Source organism: Aphelocoma coerulescens, chromosome 19, assembly GCF_041296385.1.
Source record: "Aphelocoma coerulescens isolate FSJ_1873_10779 chromosome 19, UR_Acoe_1.0, whole genome shotgun sequence".
Lineage (NCBI taxonomy): Eukaryota > Metazoa > Chordata > Aves > Passeriformes > Corvidae > Aphelocoma > Aphelocoma coerulescens.
In genome coordinates, this window is record NC_091032.1 from 9816384 (window position 1) to 9841637 (window position 25254).

General features: G+C 48.0%; 1 protein-coding gene across 1 annotated transcript; it reads left to right on the forward strand.

Annotated features, from left to right (window-relative positions):
- The first annotated feature begins 1442 nt into the window (after positions 1 to 1442).
- TADA2A (transcriptional adaptor 2A) lies at positions 1443 to 23632 on the forward strand. The gene is made up of 16 exons (XM_069033439.1): positions 1443 to 1513; positions 1977 to 2222; positions 2957 to 3063; positions 4102 to 4161; positions 4735 to 4826; positions 5467 to 5624; positions 7019 to 7107; positions 8105 to 8177; positions 13351 to 13414; positions 14773 to 14816; positions 15321 to 15431; positions 16750 to 16821; positions 17417 to 17549; positions 18350 to 18393; positions 20585 to 20658; positions 21971 to 23632. The coding sequence occupies exons 2-16, from the start codon at positions 2198 to 2200 to the stop codon at positions 22154 to 22156; spliced, it is 1332 nt and encodes a 443-aa protein (XP_068889540.1). The 5' UTR covers positions 1443 to 1513; positions 1977 to 2197; the 3' UTR covers positions 22157 to 23632.
- Positions 23633 to 25254: the final 1622 nt, after the last annotated feature.

Below are 25254 nucleotides of genomic sequence, written 5' to 3' on the forward strand. Positions count from 1 at the left end.
GGTGAGCACAGAGAAGCAGAAATTATCAGCAAATAATTTCAAATAGCAAGTGAAAATGACCTCATTTGCTAAAACCTCTGAGTAGCAGCATGTGAGCACATAACTCATTCCAAATTATCCATTTAGATCTTATTGGAGTGCAACTGGAGTGACAAATGTGCTTGGAAAGAGGTTGGGAATGGAACTGAGAGAGCTGCTCACATGTGCCACTGAGCAGCCATCGGGTGGTGGCACCTTTAGGCCTCTGCTAAACTGGAAACCATTGAAGCAGACTTCAGAAAGAAGACTTTTCCTGTCACTGCTCCCTCCAGGAGCCATCAGAGGTCTGTGGCTTCAGCTCAGGTCAGCCAGGAGACGCTGTATCACTAAAATACTGGTCTGAAAAACCTGTAACTCCACGGACTGGTTAACGTTCCTCATAAATAGTTTTTCATTCCCATGCCAGAGGCATGTCAGAAAGACCCTTAACCCTGAAATATCCAAAGCCACTGTCGTCCATGGAAAGCTGCAGGCCTCAGGACAGCACTTTTACCTTGCAGATGCACCACCTTTCCTGGGAACAGCAGGAACCAGCTGCTGAGAGGATTCCCATACGCCGATTCCTTCCATTAACCACCCAGAGTCCTAATTCCCAGATGCAGGAAAAACCTGTTAGCAGAAGCAATTAAATATTTCATTGACATTCCAGACTCTGCCTCTCCCAAATTCTGAATTTTTTCCCATAATTTTTCACATGCGCTTGGAGCCTGGGCAAAAGGAAAAGGAAATAATTGCCCCTGTTTTTAATCCTGTTGGTAATAGAAGAAATTCTACCCTGTGAGGGTGGGCAGGCCCTGGCACAGGGTGCCCAGAGCAGCTGGGGCTGCCCCTGGATCCCTGGCAGTGCCCAAGGCCAAGCTGGACATTGGGGCTGGGAGCAGCCTGGGACAGTGGGAGGTGTCCCTGCCATGGCAGGGGTGGCACTGGATGATCCTTCAGGTTCCTTCCCACCCAAACCACTCTGGGATTCTCTCTCGTTAACTCCGTGCCAATCCCCCACAGACCCCGTTCCTGCCGTACCTGGTCCACAAGGCCATCCACAGTGCCACGGGAGGCCGCTGGAGACGGCACTGGAGAGCCCTTTCCCCATGAAAATCATCCCTTTGCCACCTCAGGAGCTGCAGGGATGACCCCGGAGGCTGAACACCGTCCGGAACCGGGGGAAGGCCGCTCCGGTGACTGTGGGAAGGAGCGCGGGGCGCTGCCGGGCGGTCAGAGGGACGCGGGGGCCGCCGAGGGCTCTTCGCCGCGGGACAGCCAGCTGGCACGGCCTCCGCCGCTGCCGCCGTGGGACCCCCGGGGGACCGCCCAGGGACCCCCGGCCGGGCCCGGTGCCCCTCGGGCCCCGCGAGGGGCGGGGCGGGGCGGGCGCTGCGGTGCGTACCGGGCCCACCAGGGGGCGCCCGCGCCCCGCCCGCCCCGGCGCGTGCGCACGGCGGGGCGCGCGCGGGCCCGACCCGCCGCCCCGAGCGAGGTGAGAGGCGGCCCCGGCTTCCCCCGCCGCCCCGAGCGGGCCGCACCGGGGCCGGGCCGGGCCGGGGTGCAGCGCGGAGAGCGGTGCTCGGGCAGCGGGGGGGCGCGGGGAGCGCGGCGCCGGGAGCGCGCGCTGGTCACGGAGCCTCGCGGGCCGCGGCGGGGGCGGGCGGGGGCGGGGCCGCGGCGGGGGCGCCGCCTGGCGGTGATGGGGAGAGGGGGCAGCCGGGGCTGCAGGGGGATTGGGAATGGGAACCGGGATGTGGGGAGCGGGATGTGGGATTGGGCACTGGGGAGTGGGGATTGGAGAGTGGGATTTGGGGAATGGGAGGTGCAGAGCACCTCCTTGCACAAGAGCTGCTCATAACTCTCCGCTCAGCACGTCCATCCCCACAGAAACCCTCACTCTGGGATTGCATCCCCATCGCTCCACATCTCTGTGTTTGATTTCTGCCCGTACCCAGAGTACAGGCTCTGATCCGTGTGGAATGGGGTCCGAAGGCTGCTGACAGCCCTTCTGCTTCCTGCTCCTCGGGACGTCCTGGGAGGATCATACCTGCAGAAGAGGCGGCTGCAGGGAGGGAATTCCCTTTTGGATACGCTGGTTGGGACAAGGTTCACGCTCCGGGTGCTTAGGCCAGACAAGTTTTACTCCAAGGAGCAGGACCAGCACCACGGGGCAGGGATGGAGCGCCTGGCCTCCTTCGGTAGTAAGTGCCATCTGACAATTCGGCTCCCACATCTGGGCATGAAAAACCTGGATGGCTCAATGGTCTTAGAGGGCTTTTCCAGCCCAAACAATTCCCTGATTCCATGACATTTGGGAAGGGTTTGCCATTGTTTAAAGCCATCAGCAGCCATGGGAGAGGGAGACAGGAAGCCAAAAGGGTTTGGTCCACAGAATCACTTATTTGTACAAATTCTTAAGAGCACGGGGACACAAATGATTCAGTGTGAGTTTTGTCTTCTTTCTCTCCACTTATAATTGAGCTGGTTCAAATCCATTTTCTTGGAAAAAATCAGAATCATGGAATCAGGGAATGGTTTGGGTTGGAAGGAACCTTAAAGCCCATCCAGTTCCACCCCCTGCCGTGGGCAGGGACACCTTCCACTATCCCAGGCTGCTCCAAGCCCTGTCCAACCTGGCCTTGGACACTTCCAGCAATCCAGGGGCAGCCACAGCTGCTCTGGGCCTCAGCACCCTCACAGGGAAGGATTTCTTCCCAATGTCCCATCTAACCCTGTTTTCTTTGAGTTTGGAGCCATTATAACCCGAGAGTCTTATTTGTTTTGTTGCACAGTTGAGTTCACTGAAAATCCATAGAATCACGGAACATCCTGGACCCACAAGCACCATCAGCTGCTGGGGCTGGGCACAGGTGCATTTAGGGGCTGCCAAGGCAGTGCTGTGCTCGTGTCACAGGAGATTTCCCTGTTTTCCCAGATGACCCCTTTGATAAGCCCCCGTGCCGAGGCTGCTCCTCGTACCTGACGGAGCCCTACGTGAAGTGTGCAGAGTGTGGGCCCCCTCCCTTCCTGCTGTGCCTGCAGGTGAGTGCCAGCAGCAGGGCAGAGCCTTTCATTGCTCTGAGAGAGCCATCCAAGGCCTGCCTGGTGCCAGGCTGTCCAGGAACACATTAAGAACCACCCTCTCCAACACTCTTGTTTGCTCAGGGACGGGGAAATGACAAAGGGGGTTTGGGGGGTGAAGGATTGAGGCATGGGCAGGGGAAGGAGGTCTTCGTGCAGCAGCCAAACCATCTCACTCACCTCACTCAGCCTGGGGTGACCCAACATGCTGCTGCATGTCTGGGGCAGTATCATTTCTGTCATCCTTTGTGGCATGGAAAAGAAAATCCCACCCAGAAACACCCTCCATGCATTTTTTCCCTTCCCAAATAGAAAAGGAGAAGCTGCAATATTGACAGTAATTGTTTGTGACCAGATGCAGTTCTTTAAAAATTCTGTGTGTGAGCTGGTAACCACAGAAAAGTACTGCTGGTGTAATTAATAAATGAATAACTTTGTGTTATTATGACTAAAAAATGGCAGTAACCTCTAAGAGTGAAAGAAGAGCTGAGCCTTGTGCTCAGCTCTGTACAAAATACACAAACCCCTATTTTGCATATTGGGTGTATTTTTGCTCACTTACCTGTATTTTAAAAGTCAGAAATTTAACTGTTAAAAACAGCTGCAAACTTGGTGCTTTTAATCAGAGAGCCAGGATTAAAGGGAAACTTTGTGTTCAATACTTAATAAATGCTATGTGTTCTCTTCCTGGAAGGGTCAAACTATATATGGTGCTATTATATATAAGGTGCTATTCAAACTATAACACCAAACTTTTTTCACCTTAATACTTAACGGAAAATTTTTGGATTCCCATGAGTTATGTCTTGGGGCAAAAGACAGGCAAGCTACAAAGATTTAACATGATTTTATGGGTTTGCTCAAATTAAATCAGAAAAATTTAATATATCAGGTGGTCAGTTTTGGATACCCTGTGGTCAGAGAATAAAACTTTAAAAAGGGACCAGTGAAAATCGTTTCAGGGCAGAAGTAACACAATTCTGATCTTTTGTTCTGCAGTGTTTCACCCGAGGATTTGAATACAAGAAACATCAAAGTGATCACACTTATGAGATAATGGTAAATATTCCTTTTGGATAACACCGACTCAGTCCTGGGCTCTCTCAGCTTCCCAGGAGTGAGACCTTGCTTACTCATATTCCATGGAAAGGTTGAGTGATGCAATTCTTTGATTCAGAGGTTTAAAACTACTAAAAAAAGAAAAATATCCACCCAGAACAGGATGGAGTAGTGGAGTAATTTAAAGCTGCATCTTCTTATTGTGCCTGGATAGCACAATGCTATCACTAGACTTACAGTTCTTTAACCATGTAAATCAACTTCTCTTTCTCTAGGCTTGTTTTTCCTTCCTCAAAATTAATAATTCTTAAAGTCTCCAGCAATTTTTACTGTGTTTCATAGTATAACATTGTGTAATAGTAGCTGGGAGACACAAATGTACCAGTGTTTGCTGTGGTTGATGCCCCGATGCCCTAAGGAATCCAATAATTACTCAATCAGGTTTTGTAAAAGTTTAAAAGTACCAGAATTATCTCCTGTGTTCAGTATCTCCTGTGGTTCAGAACTTCTCTGCTCTTCCTGAGGTGGGTTGGAACAGAGGATCACAGTTTGTTCTGCTTTTTTCTTCTCCAGACATCCGATTTCCCTGTCCTGGATCCCAACTGGACAGCTCAGGAGGAAATGTCTCTCCTGGAAGCTGTGATGGACTGTGGATTTGGGAACTGGTGAGGATTCAGTGGCTCAGCCAATTTCATTCAATGATGGGCAGTTTTTCCTCTCATTTCCCTGGATCTCACTGTTGAATTCATCAGTGCACATTGTTCAGTGACTTATTGTGGGTGAGACACTAATTTAGCAGCTAAAGTGGAAAGCTGGAAGATCCTGTGTTCATGAGTTATCTGTCTTCTTCTTCATTAAAAACAGTTGTGTTAAGAGTACAGAACCCCAGAATTCACAGAAGCAGAACTGAGAGTTCTTAGGTGCACACTGCTGTCAGAAGACTGAAAACTGGTTACAGAGTTTACCATTACCTGGAGCCAGTGAAATGTGTGAAAAGCTCTCAAATAACAACAGTAGATTTCAAGGCTGTTAAAGATGTGGTACATTGCATCAGCCAGAGGTTTTCCCATGTGAAAACAGTGAATTGCACTGTTCATGGGCACCCAAAAAGAGCTCCCTGGCACCGTATCAAACGTGTGAGTGTTGGTGCTGAGAGTGTGAGTTCAGGCACCATCACAGGCCAGTTCTCTGCACACAACACAACCAATCTCCTGTCCAAAATTACCTTTTCCCACTGGAGAAATTAAAAAAAAGCCCAACATTTCTGTGTTATTCACTTGAAGCCTCCCCCTCTCCCCGCTCCAGGCAGGACGTGGCCAACCAGATGTGCACCAAATCCAAGGAGGAGTGTGAGAAGCACTACATGAAACACTTCATCAACAACCCCCTGTTTGCATCCACCCTGCTGAACCTGAAGCAGGCAGAGGAGGCTCAGCACAACGAGACTGCCATTCCTTTCCACTGTGAGTATCCCTGCCCTGCACTCACAGGGAGCTTCCCTGAGAGGTCCCTGCTCTGCCAAGGCTGGATCAGCAGCTCTGGGAAGGACAGGCACCACAGATGCTGTTTGCTTTCATTCCCAAGGGATAACCTGTTCTGATAACTGGCTTGGAGAATGTCAGGAGCAGGGCTCTCTTCACACTGGATTAATTCCTGGGTGTATCACACAGACAAGGCTGCCAGTTCCATGGGAAAGGACAGGGAGCAGCATGGTCTGACACAAACATCAGGGTCTCAAAAGCAGAAGTTCCTGCATAGCCAGAGGACACAGAAATCACCCCAGCAGGAACCTGGATGTTTGTACCCACTGGATTACAATCCACCCCAAAGCTCCTTCATGTGTGTCCCTCAGGGTAGATTCCAGTGTGGTTCTCAGCCTGTCCAGCCCCTGCCCAGCAAAGGGAACTGAGAAGGCATTTCTGCCTTTAAACATTCCCTCTGAGCATGTGCACGTCACTGTGTACACACTGTGTCCCAGACCTAACTGCTGATTTAATTTGCCACAAAATCACTCCTTTCAACTGTGCTGATTTCACACCTCTCTCTTGAAAACTGCCTGTTAAAAAGTCTGAGCTAAATTGCAGCAAGTTAACAAATTCTCAGTTTTCCTTGCATTTCACATCTTCAGCATTCCCCCAGTCTGGCAACTGTTCATTCCAGAGCTCCCCAGCCTCTCTGGGTGAAGCAGTTGCTGGGTGTCTGGAGCTTTACATTTCCCAGTAAAGTGGTTAGAGCTAAACAGCAGGAACTGGGCAATTTTGGTTCTGTCCCTGGCTGGTATTGATTTTTTTATGTGCCCTGGGCCAAGACAAACTCTCTGTGCCTCAGCCTGCTTTATCTGTGCCATGAGACACACAACACTCAGCTCCTGCACAAGTGCATTGTGAGCCTCAGACTATTATTGTCTGTAAAACACTGAGCTCCTCAGCTGGGAAGAGCTGTAAAAATTGGGAGTTCTCTGGCTTTAATTGCAGCTCTGTCAATGGCCCCCAGAAGAAGGCAGATTTAACACTCCTGTTGCTATTAACTAAAAGAACCTGCACACTGAGCCCCAGGGAGCTGCAGAGGTTTAGAGGGGGATGCTGAGCTCCAAAATGTAAAGTTTACATTTTATTACCTGTTTATTACCTTGAATTTGTGTTTGACTCTTGAGAATACTATGAAGATCTCAGACTGCTGCATTTTTCTCTGGATGAACTCTGTCTTTTCTGCCTATAACACTGAATAAAAGCCCAATCTGGGTATTTTTCTTCACCTAATTATTCCCACTTTTCCTGCAAAATAAACACTTATTTACAGATCCTTAAAAGAAGATCCCAAGCCCTACTCAACAAGTGAAAACCTTTGTTTTTTTCAGCTGCTGATGATCCCCCACGGCCCACCTTTGATTCCTTGCTCTCCAGGGACATGGCTGGGTACATGCCAGCTAGAGCTGACTTCGTTGAGGTAAGAATGACTCTCCTCCCATACTTTAAATTTGCTGCTGGGTGCAGGCTCAGCACACACACCCTGTTTGCCCCTGCCTGTCTTTGCTCTTCATTTAAAAACATCACAGGAGGGCACAGGACTGAGGGATGCTCTTAGTCCTGTGGTTTAGTTTAAGGTTATCCTGCGAGGAGCAGGGAGTTGGACTCTGACCCTTACGGGTCCCTTCCAAGTTGAGCTATTCATTCCATGATTAAACCTCTGGATTAATTAAGGGTTTGGTGACAGAGGTGGCGCTGGTGGCCTGCAGAGCCGGGAGAGGCAGCAGAGAGGCTGCAGGACGTGCTGCTGCCACCAGATGTCCAGCCAGGGGTGGCCCTGCTGAGCGGGCTGGGTGCTGGGAATTGGATGCTCGGCCAAAGGATCAGCTCCAGCACTGTCACCTGCCTGAGGGAAGCACACACAGGTCTGCTCCAGACATCTCTTGGAAGACCTGCATTGCTTTCCATGCTTTTGGCTGGGGGCCCAAGGCCCCAGTTCCTGCTCCTGTCTGTGGAGGAATGAGTTCAGCCTTGCACAGGCTCTTTTTTGTACCTCTGAGCAGAATCAGCACAGGGCCATCCCCAGAATCACACCCTGTGCCTGGACACGGCTCTCAGGCACAGGGAGGGGACTCTTGGGGGTGTCCTGAGCCGGGCCAGGGGTTGGACTTGGTGATCCTTGTGGGTTCCTTCCAACTCAGGACATTCTGTGACTCTCATTTCAATCACAGTCGGGGAGTCATTACCTCACTAATTCCCGCTGTCCTCTCACAACATCCTGCTGCAGCTGCAGCCATGGGGGTGCATTGACACATTCCCCAGGTAAAGCTCCCCTGTGGGGTTTGTTGCTCAAGGATGGAACCTTGTACCCTGTGCATGAGTAAATATCTCTGCTCCCAGTCCTTCTGCATGTTCTGAAACCTGAGGCCAGTGTTTTAGTGCTAGTTAGTGACAATGTATTAATCACCTCTGAACAGGAGTTTGACAACTATGCTGAGTGGGATTTGAGAGATATTGATTTTGTAGAAGATGATTCAGACATTTTGCATGGTAAGTGCCACATTTTTGTACCCAGGCTCGAAACTGTTTCAGATGCCTGTGCAGCTTTTCATTGGGTCTCTTTCTCCACATGCTTTGAAAGTGAACATACACTTCTAATGTATGGGGTTTAATGTTTGGGGTTTTACTGTATTAAATGTATCAGCATAGGTATTAATGCAGGCAGCAAGGAGGTGTGGAGTTTAAGACTATGTGAGACACATTAAAAGTGTTGGACTCTTGAAGCTGTGTGATTTTTCATGTGCTCAACATGCCCTGAGTTAGAGTAGCATCATCTGTGTGACAACTTCCTTTTTAATGTGAAGAAGATGATTGTATGAGCCCAGTTCCTGTTCTATGAGTTTCTATGAACATGGGTGCCTTAATAATATGAAATAACAGGAATTACTAAAGTGACATTTTAATCCATAGAGAGGAAAAGATCCTGCTTTTCCCCACATTTGTAAGTACACACAGGGTTTAAAAGTCCTGTGTTTATGCCTCAGAATTCTGCCATCTGTGTCAGGCAGTTCTGAGCTAAAGCCTTTGCATCCCTTGGAGACAGACAAATCCTGTTACTTACAGACAGTCTTGGCAAAGTTAAAAAACACCAGTTTGAAGTTGAGCAGTGTACGCAGGAGCTTTAGGAATGCAAACTCCCCTGGCTCAGGAAGGTTATGAGAGTCGTATGTCAGTCTCTCCCCTTTCAGCATTTATTGAGAGGGGGGCTGGCTTGAGGCCATGGCAGGGATTCCTCGTGCCAGTTCTCTGCTGTTTTGTCCTATTCTGGCTCCTTGTGAACTGGAAAAGCAAAATAATCTCCTATTTGTGCACATTAATTGATAGATTCGTGTTCAGTCCATCGGGTTTTGCAGCACTCCCCTCACACCTGCCTTCCTCCCAGGCACAGTTCAGCCATTTGAGGTCTCTTCTGCCAGGGGCCCATCCTCCAGGAGCTCTGCTAACTCCTGCTGGAGCTGGATCTGCTTGTACTCCTGCACATCCGACTTCCACAATCGAATTAGGAGTTCACAATTTAATTATGCGTTGTGTGAAAAAATACTTCCCCCCCGTCTGTCCAATCTTTTGCCTGATAATTTCATTGGATGTTCCCTAGTCCATCCTTCAGTTGTCTTCAGTGTTTGGGAAGGGATGTCAGGCATTTGCTCTGTGCAAACTGTTTGGCAGAGGTTGTGGAGCGTGACCAGCTGCATTTTGGATCTCTTAGCCCAGGAACTCTGGCATCTGCCTTCCCACAGCTGTCCCAGATCTGCCCACGTGAGAGAGAAAGCCTCGCAAAAATGAAGTCCCGGGGTCCAGCCAGCTGTTTCCCTTTCACATGAGGCATCTCAGGGAGAGAAAGAATTCTTTGCTAGAAAATTTGGAATGAGATCTTTCCCTTCTGCGATTTAACACAAAAAAAGGAAGGAGCCACATCCTCCCTGTCCTGCAGTTTTAAAGGGCTCAGCTGCCGGCTTTGCTTGTGAGAATTTTGCAACCCAAGTGTAGGAGCCCATGGTGCAGAAAATGGCTCAACACGTGGCTCTGAGAGCAGGGCTGGTTTAAGGAGCCTTTGTACTTTGTAGCTGACAGGCAGAGAGGGTTGTGAGGCAACCTGGGTGTGAAGGTGAAGATGTAACACAGGGGTTTAACACATTTTATAGCCCAGAGAAACCCAAACGGGGCCTCGCAGCAGAGATTAAGGCTTAGGTTGGGAAAAAAATCCTCCCATTTGTTTTCCTGCCACACATTAAACCTCACTGGGTTCAAGATTCATTTTTGAAAACTACTTTCCTACTGCATTTTCTGCAAGTCACTCAGGCTGGGCCCAGGGAACACCCCAGCCAGTACAGTTCCTGTGGTCTCTCTTTCCTTCTCTTGGTGCACCAGTCACAGATCAATGCTGCAGTGCCGAGGCTGCACATCCCACAGGAACATTTGTGCTTCCACTGGAGTGGAATTCCCCCTTGTTCCCTTTCTTCCACACTGCTTTCCATAGTATTTTATAAAAATTATTTTTTAAGAAGTTCTAGATCTGAGCTGCTTGACCTCTGTTTTCTGATTTATTATATCTTTTCTATGAAATATATATTTATAGATTTATCTCATATATTTTCCCTGTTGGTTTCCCTGCATTACTCTAAACAAGTTACTGGTATTCCCACAAGAAAATGCTGTTTAATGCAAGGTGGAAAGGCTCCCAGGCAGCTTTTATGAGGAGCACAGAACCTGTACCTGCTGCCTCACCAGCTCTTCCCACCCCACAGGAGGTCACAGACATCACTCAGTCACTTCTTGGTATTAGCAAGATGGCCAAACTTGTATGAAATCTCTCATGTTTCAATTAAATTCTGGAATTGTTCTCTTTTGTTCAGTGCTGGCAGTACAGTAAGGGCATGCAAATATATATTGCAGTTACACAAAAACATAATGGACAGATCAAAAGCACCAACCAGTTACAACCCTAATTCAGCCCACAGTGCTTGAATATTTAATGAACTACAAGTTTTCATCAGGCTGAATTAGAACGTTGGTAATTTATCTTTTTCCCAGCTTTCCCCCCCCCCCCTTCTCATGTAAATGATTTTCACTTCTAACACTGCAAAGTAATTGCTGAAACCACAGATTTAGAAGTGAGTGGAAATAGGCTGCAACTGGCAGGGAAATTTGATTTTAAGCTGCAAGGCAGTCAGTGTCCTTCTCGACAGAACATGGTGTTTATTCTCCTGTGGACGTTCCTGCCATGCTCCAAAGGCAGATAACTGTTTGCCATGGGTCCTGCTGTCCTCCAGGGAGGGTGAATTTGGACTGCAGCCCTTCAGTTTCTCCCAAGCCCAGCACACACTGGTCACACAGGCTGTTTACTGGGATTAGTTTGCATTCTTCCCATTATCTGGGCCTCGCCTGCCAAGGCAGGTTCGCTCCCATGAAACAAAGCTCTCACTCATTAGCGTTCAACAAAGTTTCCTGCAGGCCAAATGAAGCTGAAGAGGAATGAAAAGCAAAGAAACTGTTTTGGACACACTCTGGAGAAACCAAAATATTTGGGTTTTTTTTTTTTTTTGGAATGGAGGAAGGAGCCTTGAATTGCTGCCTATCAGTGGGTCCTTCAGAGCTGCACCGAGCATGGCAAGGAGCCTTATCAGGGCCCAGAGTGGACACCCTGAGCACGGTGTCAGCTTGGATTATCTCACATTCCCAGGACAAACAGCTGCCTCCCTGCTAGAATCCATGGGGGAAAGCTGGAGGAATCATTCTCATTCCCCCAGCATCTCCTCTCTCATTTCCATGCAGTGTGTAACAGCGTAGTAGTCGGAGTTATTCATGCATTCCAGATTTGGTAATCGCCTGGTCCTGTGTGAATATGTCTATTAAAAACAAAAGCCCCTCCAAAAGGGCATGTGGCAGCAAATACTAATTTCACTGGAAGCAGAAGCTCCATTTTTTCCCTTCATTTGTTCCTTCCTCTCCCCAGCTGATCATCATTTCTTTAGAATAATGTGCACTCAGGTGAAAGCATCAAAACTCGATGGTTAGAGGTGCATAATTACTTGTGATATTTATAGAGGTTCTCCAGTGCAGTTTCTGCATGTACTTATTAAGTTCTGCCCACACAAACCCCAGAAAATAACAAGTTGGCTGAGCTTGCAGAGGGTTTCAAAACTACAAAAATATTTTCCATAAATTGGCACCAATTCCAACCCTTCCTAATGGATTTCATTCATGTTTAACTTGCTGCATTCCCAATTTCTTGTCCCCACATTTTAGCACAAAGGAGAATTTGCTATCTCTGCTTGTTCTTAAATTAGGAAACTTACATACCTCGCTATGAAAATACACAATGATGTGGAAAATGCAAGAAATTTGGAAAAATAAGTAGGAATATTGCAGCACCCCTCCTATCTCATACAGAATCCTTTACTCTTAGATTAACATCAAATCAATTTGGGACAAACTGAAGGGTTTTTTGCTTGGGATCAAGCTCCTGAGCAAATCCCCACAGCCTTTGGGTTCAGCTGTCCCTGTTTGTATGAAATTTGATTACCCAGAGGGATGCAGGGATGAATTTCCTAGAGGCTGGGGGCTTCCTGGTGTTTACACCTACATGCATATTTAAAATAGACACATAACCACACTTCTTAATTGCATTATTAATTATTTATGCGAGAGTGCAATCAATAAGCTGCCACTATCAGTTTTGCTCTTTTTGTGTCACTACAGAGAGAAATGGATCCTGAGTTCTGTCCCCCTTGGGTCATCCCAGTTCCCCTATTTCCAAGGGCTGGTTGTTGTGTCACAGCCTCTACACCACTGCCAAGCCTTGAGCCTCTTCCTTCCGAGAGCACATGGAAATGATTAATGGAAAGTTAAAAAAACCACTACACCAGCCACCTCTACACTCGTTTAATGACCTAGAATTTGTGTGTTACCTAACAGAGCGAGGGAAGGGAAGGCACTAGATGTCTCTTTATCTTGTCTTTCACGAATTTGCCCCAAAAAAAGTTCATTAAGCTAATGGCTGCAGGAGAGGGGAGCTGCAGGCTCCGTGAGTGGCTCAACCAGGCTGCAGACAGGTTTGATTTTGGGGAGGATGTGATTTCTAATGAGCATGGCTTTTTCCTGGGCTTCTTCACACTGTCCTGAACTATTCTTTGTTCTCCTGGCAGACAGATAAGTTTGGAAGTTAACAAGCTGGAATCTTCCAAATGTTTTTAAGAACTGTAGCAAAGGCTGCTTTGAATCCTCACAGTTCAGAACTGTGTCTGGTTCTTGGAGTTCCTTGTTTTGTGCAAAGAAGCCTCTGCCCAGAGATGGTACTTCAGATCCTTAAATCCTTTTTCAGGAGAAGGAATGCTTGGCAATTGCAGGTATGAAGGAACAAATAAGTGCTGATAGCAAAACAGTCCAAGAAGGAAGAGGAGAGGAGTTCTCAGGATCTGCCCGGGTTCGTGTTTACATGAGTGTATTTACAGTGATGAATTTGGCAGGAGTAAGCAAAATAAACCTTTCCCAGGTAGGAAGCACTGCAGGTTTGCCTCTAATGGGTTGATGCCCCTGTAAAATTGCCTCAGGATTTTTAAACCAGCAAAGCAGTGACCATTCCAGCCTAACGTGAACATAAAAGCTTGACATTCAGCCTCCTGCAGGGATTGCTTATGAATTCTTTAACCTTTTTGTTTTGCAGCTCTGAAGATTGCAGTTGTAGATATCTACCATTCCAGGTTAAAGGAAAGACAGAGACGGAAAAAGTGAGTTTTGAAGCAGTAACTGTGTTCCTTCCTTCCCTGTGCAACACTGATGGATTACATATCATTAATTTCCTACTTCACAGAAAAAAAATCCTGCCAGACTGTGACTGATTGCTGGACTCCCACTTTTTCCCCAGAAATATTTGCATCATTATTTTTAATTCCTAGTGGTCCCTAAGTTAGGTTTCCACACTGAGGATAACTCTATTGCTGACGTGGGGTTGAATAATTTATTCAGCTCATTTGACAGTGTTCTAGAATGACTCAATCTATTAATTAAATTAAGTTTTATTATAACTTTGAAATACTTTGTTCAATATTTTAAATTATATCTTGCTGGATTACTCCCTGGAAGAATTAATGATTTGAAGTGGAGCTGCTCCAGTCCTTCTCATAAAACTACACAGTTCTGCTGAATGACAGGAAGGATTGACCTGGTCCTTTATAATTCATAAATAAAAAGTATTTATGTGGTGTGACTTCCATGATGATCAATCTTGTCATATTAAAGGAGAGTACTGCAGGGCTCTTCATAACCCTTGTGGTTATATCAGCATCAGGTTTTGTGAAGTTTCTACAGCAGGATGGGACAAAAATCTGGAAAATGACACAAAAATGCTGATGTCACTCTCAGAAAGGTGACTCTGCACAGGACAGGAGGGTTTTGTACACACCAAAGGAAATGAAATGGATTTTATAGAGCAGGTCCTGACCTGACCTTGACAGCCCAGCTCTGTGGTATCTTATTTGCCAAAGTGGAGTCACCACAGAGCAATGAGCACGTGGCACTGCTCAGACTGGTGACAAAGGTGTTTATCAGGCACCTGCTTTTCCCTCTGCTCCTTCCCCTGGTCCCATCAGGAGCAGTTCAAACCCAGAGTTGCCTCCATCATCTCTTTAAAATCCAAGCTGCCATGGAAAAATGCCTTTCCACTGTTCCCAGTGGTGGCATTTACAGTCCAGCCCTACCCTGTGCTTTAGCAGAGGGATGTTTGTGTCTGTCCAAAGCTGGAAATCATGTTCATGAGACATTCATTCCCTCTGATTTTGGAAGGACAAGTTATAAGGTGCTGTAGATGTGAAATCTGTGCCTAAAGAAGCAATTTCCAACCTTTAAAGTGATTGCAGCTCCCTTTGTGCTCAGGGCTAATGCACACCACTGTCCAAAATTTACCCTGATTAAAGGCACACTGCATCATGTTTCCATTCCAGCCAGCCCAGGGCTTATGGAAATTTCATTCATGTTTAGTTTTAGACCCCTCTGATGGTCTAAATCAAAGTTTCTTCTGAAGCCTTTGTGTTTGCGAGGCAACGCAGGAGTAATGGCCTGTATTAATATAATTTTCTTTCATTTCCAGAATTATAAGAGATCATGGCCTGATCAACCTCAGAAAATTTCAGAGTGAGTATCAGGTGTAACTGCTTCCCTTCAAAGTGGCAGAACTTCACACATTCACCATTTCCAAGTCACCAGTGTGGTTTGTTCATACTGGAACATATTCAGATGTTCTAAATTCCAGCAGATTTCCTGCCCCAACTCTCTCCAGCCGTCTGGTTCTAACTACTCCCAGCTCAGTGTTTTGGTTATTGCCTCAAAATTGCCCTTCAGAAGCATTTTGGGCTCTGCTGAGTGGGGGACAGGGGGAAGGTGAAATCCAGGCCTTTAAGGTACACCTCACTCTTGTGAGAAATGACCAAACAACATTTCAATATCACCCCTCATGCTTTAAGGATTTCAAGGGCTGTAACTTTGGTTGCTTTTTACTAAGCAATCTCTAGTTGTGACACCAAAATGGCCGAGAATGACCAAATGTGGATTTTTAGGCAGTGCCGAGGCTGGTGCTCCTGTCAGCCCCCACAGAGGTGGCAGCAGGAGGGGTAACATGTGGTACTTCTTCCCCTGTAGTTCTGGAAAGGCGCTACCCCAAGGAGGTGCAGGACCTGTACGAGACCATGAGAAGGTTTGCCCGGATCCTGGGGCCCGTGGAGCACGACAAGTTCATCGAGAGCCACGCGCGTGAGTCCGGCAGGGCCCTGCAGCCCACGGGGACGGGTTGCATCATCTGTTCCCTAAATATATCCCTCTCCTGGAGGGCAGGAGGTGGTTTTTCTCCTCCTCCCCCATCTAACTACCTCAGGAAAACAAATACATTTGTGGTTTGATACACTGAACGAGCAGCGAGTGGGTTTTTTCCACTAAACTGTGTCCGAGCTCTTTGTTTGAGTTCGCAGTTGACTGAACATTCTGGTCACGTGTTGGAGGTAATATTTTTTTATCTAAAGAACCGCTGTTTATTTACTGGGACTCTGTATCAGGGGAAGAATAAAATCCCTATATTATGTCTGTGTGGAGAGATTGGGAGCTGGCAGCAAACTGAATTCTTTGAAAGACACACGTTAAACTATTGTATGTCACATAATTATATAGTGCAGTGGTCATTATGTCCTTACCTTAGGGGAGAGGCATTGTTCCATCCCTGAATCATCCCATAACCTGCATTTAGGCAGAGTCCAGTCCGAGTCACCACATCCTGCTTCATTCTGTGACTTAAACTGGGAGAACTGTTGCTCATTAGAAAGAACAGAGCATTTACACAGTTGTGCCCGTGTTTTCAGGACACCCTGTGTGAAATACCAAAAGCATGATCCTGCAAAAGCATGAGTCCTGCATGGGAGTGCTGCTCCTGGAACCTGGTTTTGTTGTTGTAGTGGCAGCAGATCCTCAGGTGAACCTGACAGTCAGGTACAAGGCACTACACAGATCTCCTGAGCAGCAGCAGGAAATAAATTCACGAGGAGACTTGCTCCCTGTAAGACTGAGCAGTGCTGGGAGGCAGATGATGAAAGCAACAGACAGGAAATATCTCTGAGCAAAAGAAACATTTAACAATTTCATCTTACTGACTGCAGGAAAGAATTGTCTGCAAGGAGAAATTTTGGAAGGTCCAGTTAGGAAAATCGTAGTTCCAAGAGAATATTAGATTTCTAAGGTGCCTGGCTGGAGTAGTTCCTCAAATCTATTGAAACGCCTTCCAGAAATCCCACATTATTGTTACTTGCCTTGTCCAGGGTATGGCAGAAGGACTATCAAAGCATGAAGAGAAAATACATTTTCTGAGCACACAAAGGCTGGAAACCAACTGAAATCTGTGTCTGAGGAGCATTGGGACACAGGGAGTCTGAGGTCTTGTGGAGGGAGGTTAACCCTGGCTGTGGTTTGTGTGTTCAGAGCTGACCTGTGCAGGCAAATAGCAAAGAGCCACATTCCCAGTCCACCCCACTGACCCACTTTTGCTCTTTGGTTTTCCCTCCTGCCAACTGCTGGGGTCCAACAGTGGAATTTGAGCTGCGCAGGGAAATAAAGAGACTCCAGGAATACAGAGCAGCAGGAATCACCAATTTCTGCAGTAAGTACCTGATGCATTATTCATTCCATTCCCATCCATCAAGGAAGGGAAGGATGATTTTACAACATTCAGGATGTGTTGAATAAAAAGACACTTAGTTCTGAGAGGCGTTTGCCTGGTCTGGAACTGAGTAAGGCTTCAGCAATGATGCACAGTCCAGCTGGGCTGGTTCACAGCTGATTTGAGCCATCAGCTTGGAGATCACAGTGTCTAACACAGCTCTGCTCTGGGCATTACTTTGCAAAAGCTTCATTAAAAAGTATTTCTGTCATGGCACAGTGGTCTCGGGGCTTCATCTCGGGACACTTCCCCTGGCTGTTGACACATGTGATATCTGGAGAGAGGCCTAAGACCTCCACATCAATGAAATGGCCTGTTTTATCCTTTTTTTGTTTGTTTTTGGCCTGAAATTAACAGGGGGAAGGGTACAGGGTGGAATCTAATCCCCTCTGGTGCCAAGTAATCATCACAAGGGAGAACAGCAGAGGTTGGGCCAGAAATAGAGAACTTCCCAATATTTCCTGAAGCAGGGAAAAGCCCGTCTGGACTTTCTGGGTGAGGCAGGTGGTGAGGGCAGGCTGTGTGTGTGCCACAGGTGCCCGGACCTATGACCACCTGAAGAAGAGCCGGGACGAGGAGCGGCTGAAGCGCACGATGCTCTCGGAGGTGCTGCAGTACATCCAGGACAGCAGCGCCTGCCAGCAGTGGCTCAGCCGCCAGGCAGACATGTAAGCACTGCCACGGGGTGTCCAGGGAACCTGAGCCATCCTGGGAATGCCCATGGCCAGCTTGGATGGGGTTTGGAGCAACCTGCTCCAGTGGAAGGTGTCCCTGTCCATGGGACGCGACGAGCCTCAAGGTCCCTTCCAACCCAAACCTTCCTGGGATTCTGTGGTTTGGTTTGCATCAAACACATTTTACTGCCTGATAGTAACAAATTCATTCCCAATTTATTAAAGTAGGAACAGCCTGCAAAACTCAGAAGGGCAGAAAAGTGGGTGACAGCAATAGTGCTCGTTGAGTGCAGGCAAGGGAAGGGACTCAAACCCCTCAGTTTTATATTTCAGGAACTGAACTGCTGTTCATAAAATCACGGAGGGAAATGAGCCCTTTATGGATATTAATGAGGGCACAGCTGACACCTGAAATATTTCAGATGATTTTAGATGTAGCAGCATTATTAATGTGTCATCACCCTGCATGAGCTCTTGGATTTAAGGAGCAGCGTAAAGGAAGTGCATCCTGTATGCAGGACATGGCTTGGAATTTCCCCCCTCAGTCTCCACTGTATTTTTAATTGTGTCCCCCTCCACATTTCTTCATTGGGTTTTTTAACAGGTTTCAGACATACTCTTCAATGTGGGAACACTAAATATTTATAAATCCTGTTGACTCCTAGTTAGGGTTTGGGTTATGCAAGTTGAATTGTGTAATTATTACAAGTTGTGGAAGAAGCACTTTCAGGGCCAACACATGCAGTTATTCTCAAAAAACACGAAGGCAATTTGAAAATTTCCTTTCTTTTCAGTGATTCTGGCCTGACTCCCACGGTACCCGTTCCTTCAACTACAGGTAAGTGTTAGATGATGTCTGCTAAAAACCCAGTAATGTCTCTCTGACAGCCTTTTTCTGACTCTCTTTCTTGTGTGCCAAAGTGGCAGTCCTCAAGCCTCACAGTTAAGCACTGCTTAAGTCAACATTACAGCAATCTGCAAGTCATTCCACTCACATATCCTGCAGGACTTTTTGATGAATTTCTGTATTTTTCTGACTAGAGGTCAAAACCCATCCTAAAGCTACAGTAGCAAGGCAGGAAAAAAAGAATTTTCACATTCTGTAAGCACAAATTAGGGGTTTCTCCAGCAGGAGGACCCCATCTTCTTTCAGTGCCCAGTAAGGACAGATTCAGGGGTCAGTCAAGGTCCTCATAAACAGGACTTAAATAATTCCCATCCAATTTATTGAGGTCATGGGTTGACTGAGACTGGGATAAAGTTTTATTAGAAGGTTGTTAAATGTTGCCAGGGAAAACTGGCTTTGGCTCTGTCCCTACACCCAGTTTTTATGTGGATGCTGTTAAACCACTTGAATCAAACATCTCAGAGGTGGACACTGGGTCTATATGTTCTTCCTCATTTCTTCCAGGAGCCTGGAAATTTGGGTCAGAATACCAAGCAGTGAGTCAGAGCACTACAGACTGTTCTAAACCTATTTGGTGATTGCTAAGATCTGGTATTTTGGAGAAAAAACAGCTTTGTGTATCTCAGGGCTTCGGAGTCCATGAAGGGAGGACAGTGTCCTCCAGCTGACGGTCTGGAATGAGGGATGAACTTCCTTTTTTGTCAAGGATCCAGTGTCCCATGAAGGGGAAGAGCCTGGGAGCACAGGGATTGTGTTGCCTGTGGAGCTGTGATAGCACACAGTGTTTACAAGCAGCATCACATGTGGAACAAAACCCAAACAAAATACCATAGAGCTGCTAATTAGGCAAACATCCTGCCCAGGGAACGGCGGGATGCTGGGGAAGAGCTGCCACGTGGCTCTAATTAAAGGCTGCATCACTCTGAATATACAAGAGGGCAAATTAATGCTTCACTTCTAGATTCTAAGCTCTTGACTTTGCAGCCTTAATGTTTTCTTTAATGTAGTTTGCATGCGTGTGGTATTTTCTGGGTTTATAAAAGAGTAAAACCGAATTCTGTCATGTCTCATCCTGGCACAGTTGCCCCGTGCCATAGGAAGAGAGAGCAGTGCTGGGAAATAACTTCCTTTACACCTCCCACAGACTCACACTCCAGCTCCTCTCCAGTCCCTCAGCTCTCTCTGCTCAGGCTCCTCACACCCAGCCAGATCCCGTCTGTTCCTGCAGATGCCCAGGAGACAGAGAGACTTCCCAGTGCCAGGGGCAGGACCTGGGCAGGGCAGGGTCTGGAGCAGCTGCCAGCAGTCCTTGGGAAGACACAATTTCCCAAGGTCTCATCGCTTTGCAAATGTGGGAAGTTATCCTGGGATAGAGACCTCTCTCTGACAATGCTAAATATGCAACCCACAGCGCAGGGGTGGGAGACTGTTCCAATGGGAATAAACAACCCAAACTTTGTCCTGAGCTCTGCAAGTTACATAAAAAATACTATTAGAAGAAAAAGCCAAACCTGCAAGCCCTTGAGAAAGTTTAGGCTGTGCCAGGTAAAGTTATAAACAATAGTGAAAGTGAGAAATATCAGATGACCCTGTGATAAATGCTCCTTTCAGAGCTGTTTATCATAACAGACAAAAAATAAATCCCCGAACTGTACCTGCCTTGCAATACCTGCATCACATTTAAAGGCATTTGAAGAAAACTCTGCCTCATGAAGTTGTCAGTAATGCCAGAGTGAAATCGGCTGCTTAATCACACCAATAAATAGTCTCAGCATCCTTACAAGGTGCTGGTTTCAGCACACCTGGCACACCCTCCCTGGAGCTGGGATAGTCAGGAGGCTCAGCCCAGCTGAGCCATGCCCAGTGCCAGTCTGACACAAAGCTTTTGTCTTGCAGTTCCTCCCAAAAACCATCAGCTCACCAGTCTCACGCAACATTCACAGAGTTTAAAATTGCAAAACCAAACCTTTTGTCACATCAGCAGAGCCTTGTGCTAAGCCCTAAATAACCCTGTCTGTAAACACTTGGCTCAGACTGGGTTGGATTGCCTCCCTGACACACCCCAGGAGCAGCCACCTCCAAAGGGCTCCGATTCTCCGGTGTTTCCTTTCTCGTCCCACAGGCAGACGGAGTGCCCCACCACTGAACCTCACAGGCCTGCCAGGCACGGAGAAACTCAACGAGAAGGAGAAGGAGGTGAGGAAAGGATGCAAAGATCATCTCCATAACTGTGTCTCCACAGTGCAGGGCTGCCCACACCATGTCTGGGGAGCTGTGAATATCACCTCAGTTACAGGCCCTGACTCCTCTTCCTTTCTCACAGAAATCATTCAGGTTTTCCAGTTGGCTTCTTAATTTCCCGTGCTACACATACATCACAAACTGACTGATTTAGCAAAGAAAGGAGCAGAGCACCAGGGTGTTCTTTGATGCTGTTACAACATCCATCTCCCTGCCTGCATTGTGAGGCTGGCCTGAGCAGAGGGGTTAATTTTTCTTAATGAACACTGGTTGTTTTTCAGCCCAGTGCAGGCCTGTCCTCTAACTCAGTGGAGAACTATTGAAATAAGAGATTATTATTTTTAATAGAAGTCCTAATGTGTCCTTAGACTGCCCAAGGCAGGTTGCAGTGCCCATGAAGCACAGCTGTATCTCAGCCTCCCCTTTCCCTGTGTGTTTCCCTTGGCTGGAGCTGGCAGCATTGGGAATCAGCTCACGGCTCCGTGTGGAACTGGCATTTCTGGCTCCATTCAGCACGGGAATAATGGTGGCAGGGCATCTGTGTGTGTGTGTGTGTGTGTGGAATCTGATTTCCTGGTCAGCTGAGACAGAAAGTCTGAGGAATTCTGCAATTTCCTATCCGTGAGGAATGAGCATGAAGCATTTCCTTATTAAAGGGAGGAGGCAGTTTCTCCAGCGGGAGCAACGCTGTGCTCCTGGAACGCAGCTGGTATTTGGGAGCTGAACAGGAGCTGTGCAGCCAAACAGCTCAGGCGCTGTGGAAAGCCATTCCTCACCAAACTTCCAAGCATGGAATGCCTTCCCTGCACAGCTTCCATGCCAGACTTCCAGAGGGGGCCGGCGGAGCTGCTTTTGTAGAAGGTATTAGAGCCTGAGTCTGCAGGGGATTAGCAGCCAGATGCCCTCCCTGGCTCCCGGCCAATTGCTGCTTCCAAGTCTGGCATGTGTACTTCCCGGGCTTTGGAAGGAGCAACGCCCACACAGGACACTCAGAGCTGTGCTCCTGTGAGCCCAGGGCTTGCTTTCATCCTCCTCCTTTATTTTTCCATCAGGAATGTTTTTGAATGCAGCAGCCAGCAGGCTCCTCCCCTCCCTACCTGTGGATCCAAACAGCTCCTCATGGCATTCCCGTGTGCCTCCCCTGTGCAAAGAAACACTGGAAGTGTTCTCAGAAAAATATTCCCCGTGTTCCTCCCCCAGCAGGGCTCTGGGAAGGGAAGAACGTGACAAGTGTTGGTGTTTATTAACTTCACCTTTTGTCTTGCAGCTCTGTCAGATGGTGAGGCTGGTCCCTGGAGCCTATTTGGAATATAAAGCTGCTTTAGTGAATGAATGCAACAAACAGGGAGGCCTGAGACTGGCGCAGGCTCGAGCCCTCATCAAGATCGATGTGAACAAAACCAGGAAAATCTATGACTTCCTGATCAGAGAAGGGTACATCACAAAGGCCTGAGGACAGGCAGCAGTGCTTGGCTGGAGCAGGCAGATGTGGAGAGGCTTTGAAGTCACCTTGACAGCGCTGAAAGATTTTACCAGTGTTGAATGAAGGACATTTCCTTTTGTTTAAAACCTTTTGGGGCTTTTTTTTTTTTTTTTTTTGTAAAAACAAGTAGGGAGCTTTGTTAAATTGTATGAATGCTGACATTTGTCTGGGTTCCTTTTGACTCTACTGTTGTCAGAATTGCACTGCCTCAGAGCGCTGGCAAGGATCACATGCCATATAAGCTCATCTTAAACGTGAATGGGCATTCATTCCTCACACCTCCTGTGACTACAGAGAGGATCACGGTACTTTTATGCGGATGGTGACACAGAATAAGGACAGAGTCACACTTTGTGCAGTACAGTGTATAGAAATGCGCTCCCTCCCTCCTTGTGTTCCTTCCTAAATCAGCAGCAGCTTTCAGAAGCGACAGCATGTGCCCGAGGGTGTAAAAATAGAGCTTGCAGTGGTCCAGTCTTTTTAACTTAATTGTGATAAAGGATGGGAAAGGACATGGCAGGGAAGCTCCTCAACAGTTGTTACTTTTAGGTGGTATTAGCACATATCCCAGCAGGAGGGCTCTGCCAAAACCAAGGAGCTTCAGCTGCTCCCCCCGTGATTTGGGATTGTCAAATTATATATAATCCCTCAGTTTCAGTCTTCTGCTCGTCGGGAAGGCTGGATGTTACAGCCACTGCAGTTTTTGGGAACAGGAATTAAAAGCTTCTCGGGACCCTGATGTTCTCCCACAAAAAATGAGTGAAGAGCATGAAGTTCCTGTTTGTGGGGTTTTATTCCCTCAGCGTTACCAGCGACATGCCTGAAGAGGTGCCACAAGTAACTACTCAAACACAACCCCCATCACATCAGCTGATCCATGAGCTTCAGCACCAAACTTTTGGATTTGGCAATTAGTTGGATGATGAAGATGGTTCTCTGCAGATGCAGCTTGTTTGTTTATTGCACAGTAAATGGTTTGTCAGCTTCCTGCTAAGGTGTAATGCTGCAATAATGTCCCATAGGAAACCTGACAGCCAAAGCAGGTGGGGTGTTGGATGCTCCCCAGTTTGGGATCTCATGGAAAAGCTGAGCTACAGCTGCACCAATACCTGTCTAAGGTGTTGAGGTTTGGGTTGTTGTTTGTTCCCCAAGAGTAATTACCCTATGGACCTGAGGTGCCATTGAATGTGAAGTATTTTGGTTTGTAATAAAATCAAAATGACTTGAAACAATCTTACATCCGCATCCCTGGACTCCGAGTGAGACTGTAAAGGTCACACAGCTGCCTGGATCTATATCCATCAGCTCCTCACCACGAGAGAGGAGATAAACGCCCAACAGCGGCCGTAGGCAGCGACTGCATTTCCTAGAAACTATTACTATTTAAAGAAAAGCAGCAGTAATAAACTACATGTTGAAGATTAAGTCTAGAAACTGAGACTGGGAATGCCAAGGGAAAGGGCACAGTAAGCTGTAAAACCTTGGGAATGTTTTTCCCACTTGTCTTTTAACATGAAACAGCCAAACTGCCTTTCTTTTGCCTGGCCTTTTGCGTGACTTGCACCCAAAGGGAGGAAAGGAGCCAAGTACACTGGAACCATCCCGGGATCAGCTGGGGTTGGTTTTGGTGGGCAGCTGCCTGTGGCTCAGGAACGCCAGCCCTCGCTGCACCCCGGGCTCACGGCTGGGGGTGCAGATGCCTTAATTACAGACTCAGGTGGACATGAAACATTAAATATGGAACAAGGCCGGGAACAGGAGGGAGACGAGCACTTTGGGATCATGGGACCTGCAGAATTGGTGACACCAGGGCCGGGGTGGCGCGGGGAGGCTGCGGCTGCTCCAGCCCAGCGCGGGCTTAGTCACAGCACTGAGGTATGCACGGTATGAGTCTTCCCGGGGCTGTGCTATCTGCCTCTCATGAAAGCATCAGTGCTGGGGGTTTTTTTTGGGACTCACAGCTGCCGTCACCCCAGCAGCAAACGCACTGGGCCTGCTGGTGACTCAGCCCGGGAGGTGGGGGCTGCCTGGAGCAGATCCCGGGGGCTCCTGCCGCCCCAGCACCGGCTCTGCGCTCCCCACGGCCGCGCAGCGGAGCAGATAAAACCGATAACGTGGCATACAAGGAGCCCTAGTTCTAGTGCCTGCTCAAATTCCCATCAGGTGGGGCCTGTGAAACCTAAACCACCTCCTTGGGAGACGAACACCACGCTGGAGCAGCAGCTTGTGAGCCGTGGTTAGGGAAACCCCAGGGCTGCCATCCTGGTGAGAATGGAAAGGGAAAAATCCAAACAACGTGGTGATGCCCCACAGTGATCTCTGCCCTTCCAGCAAACTGGCTCGGTGACCTTCCAGGGAAAGCCAGTGTGGATTTATTAGTGCCTGTGGAGAAAGCACACACAGTGGGCCCAGGCAAAGCCGACACATTCCCACAGCACTCCCAGTGACCAGAGCCGATGGACAGTGCTGGCAGTGAACCCACCAGCAGCATCAGGCACACAAATATTCCTGCAGCCCCCAGCCCACTGTGCCTCTTCCCACCTGGCTGCTCCCCAGGGAGGTGAACACAATTCCACAGGGGAACCACAGCCAGGCCACATATCCCAGCCGTGTGTTGGCACACCCAGCAGCACTGGGTCAGCACCATGTGGGAACCCAACAAGGAGCAGGAAGAGCATGGGGAACCCAGAGATGGGGTCAAGCAGCAGCTCAGAGCACACAGGTGTCCAGCATTTTGAGTTTCATGGAGTGGGAGCTGTTGAGCAATGCTTGCCCCACTGCAGGCTCTCCATGGCCACAAGCAAGGATCACCCTTTGCTCCAGGGAATGCACCCTGGCATCTCCTGAGCTCTCCGTACAATCACCAACATCTCATTTCTTTTGCAAAGCCCGTCTGGAAAGTCAATGTTTTATGAACCAGGTACCAGCACTCCCCAGCCTATTCCATGAAATGGGACAGGGACAGGAGCTCAGAGCACCCTCCAGGCCGAGCTTCCAGGGGATGTCTGGGGTCCCTGGGATGGGCCAGCCCCCACCCAGCTCAGCTGCCCAGGAGGCAGGCAGCGATG